Here is a 7,478-nt window from a genome sequence, read left to right on the forward strand (position 1 = left end):
TCAGGGGACTAAAAATAATCCCTGGACTCAGGGGGTGAGGGGGAGAGAAGCCCACACCCTGTGAGTATCCTGGACCACACCATCCCACCAACTCCCCCATGGACCCTGCTTACTCCCTGACCTCCTTGCCCCCTCCCACTAACCACCCCTCACATCCTGACTTGCCTTAGATCAGTCTAACCTCCCCCTGTCCTTCCCAAATGTCAGTACGCACCTCTAAATGTGAGGTGGCATGTTTTAAGGGCTGAGTCCTGGAAGAGGTAGATCATTAAGTAGGCTGGATCAGCTACTGGGATTGCAAAAGCTTGGAAATGCAGGGGCAGGCTCCCTTTCTCACGTATCTTTTGTTGGATTAGATAAGACTTAGCCTGGAAGAAAGATCACACAAAGTGAAATGGCATGTTATTTATTACTATAAGTTGTAATCAGTCAGTGTGTTGATTTTATTTCTTTTTTTTCCCTAGTTTTGAAAGTACCATACCAAATAATAAAAGTGATGTGGTAAATGAAGATGCACTGAAAAATCAAGAGAACAACTTATTCTGCTGTAAGTACTTGTATAAGAGGCCTTTTGTGCATCTCTAAGAATTTGTTTTAATTAATTAGATTGGAGCACTTGAGGAATTAGTGCCAATGAACAAAAACATTAAACTTTTAAAATGCATTCAATAATAAAGATTTTTATTAAGAGCTTTATTGTATGATCAAACATTTGATATCTTGACAGATCATACACTAGTTGTATACTTTTTAAAGCTATGGACTTCATTAAAGATACAAAGCAAGCTGCGATTCTTCTTTGTTGAGAGCATAGGCTGACTGTACTAATAAGAAGCCTCTGAATCCCCTGCAGTTTAGCAGAGTTGGATCTGAAAGACTTGAGAGCAGTTGTCTACACATTTCTCACTTTCATTCTTGAAGTGGTGTCAGTCAAGACTCATTCATTTAGAGTAGGACTGTCCAACTTCTAAGCAGCTGCAAGCTGTACCAGCAGGGGTCACTGACATGTGCAGGTGCCTCTCCACTTGCTGCACCATGAGTGTGTACTCCACCTCACCTTCAGTTCCCGAGCCACAGGCATCCCTGTTGCACAGCATTACATGGGTGTTCCAAGCTGGCTTCCCAGGACTGCAGGCTGCACTGTATCGCAATGGCCTGACTCCCAAAGGATGAGTCATGAAGTAAAAGCTAGAGTAGAGAGGGAGAGCCGGGAGACTCCAGCTGCTGTTGCAGCCAAAGTGATGGGGGGGCATGGCATCTGCATGGGATCCTGAGGACTGCATAGTAAGCCATTGCAGGCCATATGCAGCCCACGAGCAGTCAACTAGACAACCTTTAGAGTAATAGCTTTTACTTGGGTTATTCTCAAGAACAAAACCTATAGGCTGGCTACATGTACTCACCCCCTTGCCATACTGATGACAGGTTAGGGTGTTTTTGATGTTTTCAGGCATTGTGCCTGGCAGCTGTGCAAGAATTATTAAGAAAAGGTTAGATGAACAATTGTCTAGGATGGCTTTTAGCTTGGGATTCTGTTTTGAGCAGGCAGCTGGCCCAGATGACCTCCTGAGGGTCCCTTCCAGGCCTGTTTTCCTATGATACTCTGATTATATGAAGTTTACTATGTGTTTAACCAAAGTAGTATTGCAATTGTACATGTCTGTATGGAAAAAACAAAGCTTGCTCTATTTTTTTTTTTTATTACTGATGAACAAATATTTCTTAAGTATCTAGGTTGCTTTTCAAATCCACCCCACATAACGCTATATTTTGGGATGTGGTTATTTTCTAGTAATGTGCTATCAAATACAGGGTCTCAAGTTACCTAACAAGCAGTAATTGTGCTGTTAATGCATGGACAGTGACAATCTGAATTTTTCTCTGCTATCAGCTTGGTGCTATTAAATGTGGTTCCATGTGCAGCTTTAGGTTAGATAATTTGTATCAAGGATAATTTTGCAATATCCACACAGTTTCTGTCTAAAGTTCAGAACAGAGTCTAATCTTCCCCTCATTTTGGTGACAGAAGTTTAACAAGGGGACCTATAGAAGCTTACTGAGAGAGGCCTTTTTGAAATGTGTTACTTGATATTAATTAAGGAAAGAGTGAATAGGACTGTGCAAGTGCTCTCTCAACTATTAGAGTATTTGTTGCTTGAGCAAAAAAGATTTTTGGTTCCTAGCTTCCCATATTTCCTTCCCTATCCTTTAAAAAGGTTTAACTTGCTTTGCAAATGTTCCATTCTCATTTGTAACACAATGTTAGTTGTAGGCTCTGGTTTAGTGTTATTTTGTTTTTTTAAAAAAAGAAAAAATGTCCCAGGTCCCAGACCAGATTGCCAAGACTAGATTTTTTTTTATTGATGAACATCAAATTGTTTTACTGACATAAAAAACATAAGATGTGCCAAAATGTGTCAGACCAATTGGTCATTTAACCTAGTACCCTGTCTCCTACAGTGGCAGCAGTGGATGCTTTAGTGAGGCTGCATTTAACTAGGTATAGCTAGAATGATCTATTCTGCTATTCATTAACATCCTTGGCATCCATTATGGTTTAGGGATGCCAGAGAAAACATCTCCAACTAATCTGTTTAACAGCCACTAACAGACCTATTCTCCATGAATGTGTCTAGTTCATTTTTTCAGCTGGCTATGCTATCTGCCTTTACCACCTCCTGTGGCACTGAATTCCACAAGTTAACTATGTGTTGGTTAAAAAAAATACTTTCTCTTGTTAGTTTTAAACCTGTCTCCTACTAATTTCAGTGGATGACTCTTAGCTCTAGTACTATGACACCTGGTGAATAACAGTTCCCTGTTCACTTTGTCCACACACTTCATGGTTTTGTACACCTCTAACGTTATACCCCATTGGCCTCTTTTTCAGACTAAAGAGTCCTAGCTGTTTCAGTCTCTCCTGGTATGGCCACTGCTTCATACACTAGCTCATCTTGTTTGTTCTTCTTTATACCTTTTCCAGTTCTACTACATCCTTTTAGAGTACCAGAACTGTATAAAGTATTTAAGATCTAGTGCACCATGGATTTGTATAATGGCATTTTGTTTTAAATTTCCAATGATGCCCAACATTTTATTGGGTTTTTAGGTCACTTCTGCACATTGAGTTGACCCTTTTACAGAACTGTCTACAATGACTCCAAGGTCTTTTTCCTCAGTTGTAAGAGTTAGTTCAAAGCCAGCTATTGTATATGTAAAGTTGAGATTATTTTCCTCTATGTTCGTTACCTTGCACTTGTCAACACTGATGTTTTTCTATCTTTTTTTTTTGGCCCACTCATTTAACTTGTTGAGATTTTTCTGCAGCTCCTTTCCATTAGCTTGGGATTAGACTACCTGGAATAATTTGGTATGAAATGCGAACTTGGAGACTGATCTGGAAATGGGAGTGCAAAGTGAAGTGCTGAAAATTTTGAACAAAATTTGGGTGTAGTACAGACACCTGTAGGATCCCTTTTGTGACTTCCTTCCATGCTGAAAAGTGACCACTTCAAGCTACCCTTTGCTTTCTATCTTTTAATAAATTCTCAGTCCCTGAAAGAACTTTCTCTCCAATCCCACGGCAATTCAGTTTTTTTTTAAAAAGACTTTGGTGAAAGACTTTGTTGAAAGCTTTTTGAAATTTCAAATGTATTCTGTCAATTGGATCTCCCTTGTCCATATGCTTCTTAAAACCCTCAGATAACTCCTGCAGATTAATGAGGCAGGATTTCCTTTACAAAAACCATGCTTACTCTTCCCAAGATTATTAATAAATAATATGTATTAAAGGTTTTACCAATTTACCAGGGATGGAAGTGAGACTCACTGGTCTGTAGTTCCCAGGATCACTTCTGGAGCCGTATTTGAAGATGGGTATTATGTTGCCAACTTGCCAGTCCTCTGGCACAGATGCTGTTTGTAACAATGTTATATACCAGAGGTAGGCAACGTTTTTTGGCTGGAGTGCTGAAAAAGCCACAAAGTTTACCTTGAAAGGTGCTGGAGTGCTGGCATGTAAGAAAAACAAAATGAGTGTGGAGCAGGGCTGGGGCCATGGGCAGCATGGAGCTGAGACCAGGGCCACCTGGCAGCATGTGGCTGGGACCGTGGGCAACATGAGGCTAGGGCCAGGGCCCACTGGAAGTGCGGAGCTGGGGCTGGAGCCCTGGGCAGCGCGGGGCTGGGCCTGGGGCCAACTGGCAGTACAGGGCCGGGGCCGGAGCCGGGGCCGGGGCCCAGGCTGTGGGCAGTGCGGGAGTGCTGTCGGCAGTGCTGGGATGAGGCTGGGGCCTGATGAAGTCCACAGCTCCAGCCCCACATGAGCCCCATCTCCATGCTGCCAATGGGCTGGCCCAGCAGTGGCATTGGGCTGGGGCCCGACCTGCCGGCAGAATGTGGCTGGGGCCAGGGCCATCTGCAGTGCCAAGATGGGGCCCAGGCCCTGACCCTGGCCCTGGCCTCATCCCAACGCTGCAGACAGCCCCAGCCCAGCAGTGGCGCTGGGGTGGGGTGCCGTTGGAGGTGTCACAGGGGCCGGGCCTCCCAGCAGCATGTGGCTGGGCCCACTGGCAGCACCAGTATGGAGCTGGGGCCTGGCTTGCTGGCAACGCCGGGCTGGAGCTGTCTGCAGCACCGAGATGGGCCTGGGACCTGCAGCACTGGGATAGGGCCAGGGCTGTCAGCAGCACGTGGCTGGACCCAGGGTCGGGGCCTGCAGTGGCGATGGGGCTAGGGACGGAGCCCATGATGGGATGGGGGGGTCCCGGAGGTGGGGCCCATGATGGCGATGGGGCGGGGCCTGGGGATGGAGTGCAAGATGACGATGGGGTGGGGCCTGGGTACGGGGCCCACAACAGCAATAGAGACGGGCCCAGGGATGGGGCCCATGGCAGCAATGGGGCCAGGTCCAGGAATGGGGCCTGTGGCAGCAGTGGGACCAGCTGGGGCCTACCAGCAGCACGGGGTTGGGGCCGGGGCCATCAGGGCATGAATGTGGCTGGGGATGGGGCTTGCAGCTGGCTGGGCTAGAGTTGGGGCCAGGGGCTCCTAACTGGCCAGTGTGGTCAGGGCGTTCCAGGCCCTGGGTCTGCTAGCTAATGCAGGGGTCAGCAGTAGCACAAGGCTGCTCCTGGGCAGCTGTGTGCTGCTCAGTCTGGGTACGCCCCTTCCTGCCCCTTGGGGCGGGAAGCAGCCCGTATGTGAAATAAAAACCATGCAGCATGCCACATTGGGCATGCATGCCATAGGTTGCCGACCCCTGTTATATACTATTGCCAACAGTTCTGCAATTTACTCTTTGAGTTCCTTCAGAACTCTTGGGTGAAAGTCATCTAGTCCTAGTGACTTATTTATATGCAATTTATTAATTTGTTTTAAAACTTCATCTATTGTCACTTCAGTGTGTTGCAGCTCTGGAAACCCATCTACAAAGATGTATTAATCCATCAATATCTTCTGTGCAAAGGATTCATTCAGCTTCTCTGCTGTAGCTTTATCAATCTTGGGTGCGCCTTTCACAAGTTGGTCATCTAATGATCCCACTGATTCTCTTGCTTACACCTTGTGATGTATTTAAAGTTTATATGATAAACTACCATTTTTGCTAGATGCTTCTCAAATTTTTTGTTTAGCCTGCCTTATTTTGCTTTCAGGGCTCATGGTCTAGGTGATATCTTTTATTAGACCAACAAAGTTTTTGCAAAAAAAAATTCTTGACATACCAAAATTTGAGCTTCCCTGTTTTTCTTATTTGGCTATGTCTTCCATTTTTTGGAAGGATGCCTTTTTGCTTTGAAAGGCTTCCTTACCTCTGCTATTAAACAATGCAGGGGTTTGGTTGGCCAGCTGGGTACCTTTTCTTGATTTGTGGTATTACACTTCTCCTGAGCCTCTAATATAGTATTTTTAAATAGCTTCCAGATTTGCCTCCAGGAGTTTTACATTTTTGACTGTTCCATAGATTCACAGATGTTTGGGTCAAAAGGCACCTTAGCAGATCATTGAGTCCACCCCCCTGCTCTGAGCAGGAAAGAGCTCTGGGGTCAAATGACCCCAGCCAGGTGCATGTCTAGCTTCCTCTTGAAGACCCCCAAGGTAGGGGAGAGCACCACCTCCCTTGGAAGCCCATTCCAGATTATGGCAACCCTTACCATAAAGAAGTTCCCCCTGTTGTCCAAAGTTCCTCCTGATGTCCACTTAACTTCTTTCTAAAATGGCAGTGGTATTCATTAGGCCTGTGCAAATAGAGGCCTATCCAATTCAGAGATTTGGATTGCTTTTCTGATTTGATTCAGCTGAATTGGCTTCTGAAGATTCGGCGCTGATTCAGAGAGATTTGAAGATTTGGCTATAGAGCATAATGGGGAATCAATTAAATATAACTTTGTCATTGCTTGGCTGATTCAGATGAAACTTGCAGGGATGGTAGCCTCTGCTGAGGGCATGAAGTCTGCCAAGTTTCAAGGCTTCAGGCTTCAAGGTGCATGGGTTCTGGGAAACTGCACCTCAGAATCTTGAAAGCAAAATGCATGTCGTGTGTGTGTAAAAGTGAGTGAAAACTGCAGGCCTTCTAGGCCCTGCTGTCACCACAAAGCCTTCAAAGTTTCAAGGAAATAGGTGCAGAGGTTTCTGGGAGACTGCACCTCAAACTTCTGACAAGCAAAACTCGTGACATAGGTGTAACTGCGTGCGTGTTAAGGCACGGGGGGGTGAAAACTGTAGGCCTGGTGGGCCCTGCTGTGGTCACAAAGCCTGCCAGATGTCAAGGAAATAGGTGCAGGGGCAGTCTGGGTTCTGGGGGCATGCACCTCTGGCTGCTGACAGGCAAAACTTGTGACATGGGTGCTTGTGCAACTGTGTCTGTCTTGGGGCACAGGGGGATAAAAAATACTGCAGGCCTGGCTGCTAGGCCCTGTTGCAGCCATGAAACCTGCCAACTGTGTCTGTCTTAGGATTCAGGGGGGTGAAAAAAACTACTGCAGGCTTGCAAGGCCCTACTGCAGCCATGAAGACTGCCAGCTGTCAAGGAGATAGGTGCAGGGAGAGTCTGGGTTCTGGGACCTTTCACATCTGGCTGCAGGCATGCAAAGCTCATGACATGGGTAGGTGACAATGTGTGTGTTTAGGTGCACCCTTCCTGGTGCTGGGGCCTCTGCACAACACGGCTGTGTGCCCCAGTGAGGACTCTTCCTCCCCCAGAGCCTCAGTCCAGTCCACCACTTTACATTAGAACAGGTAAGACAATCTGGTACCTTTTTAGTAGGACAACTGTATAAGTAGAGAGGTGTATTTTAGCAAGCTTTTGGGTTGAAAAACTCTTTGTCAGGTTAAGGAAGCACCTGTAGTTCGTGTGTCTGCTGGTCCTGGAGGAAAGGAATAGTAAAGAAGCCAGAGGGTGGCCTGGCATGTAATGCAGGCAAGAAAGCCAGTCAGTGAAAATGGAAATGGAGACGTTAGAGGGTGGGGGACAGGCTGGG

General features: G+C 46.1%; 1 protein-coding gene across 1 annotated transcript in view; it reads left to right on the top strand.

The window, feature by feature from the left end:
• CFAP47 (cilia and flagella associated protein 47) overlaps positions 1-7,478 on the top strand; it is a 734,432-nt gene that overhangs the window by 292,844 nt on the left and 434,110 nt on the right. The window contains exon 41 of the mRNA XM_019528459.1: positions 465-547. Within this exon, the coding sequence (XP_019384004.1) occupies positions 465-547 (83 nt within the window). The remainder of the gene's footprint in view (positions 1-464; positions 548-7,478) is intronic.

The sequence above is a fragment of the Crocodylus porosus genome, unplaced genomic scaffold, assembly GCF_001723895.1.
Source record: "Crocodylus porosus isolate Cpor-Errol unplaced genomic scaffold, CroPor_comp1, whole genome shotgun sequence".
Classification (NCBI taxonomy): domain Eukaryota; kingdom Metazoa; phylum Chordata; order Crocodylia; family Crocodylidae; genus Crocodylus; species Crocodylus porosus.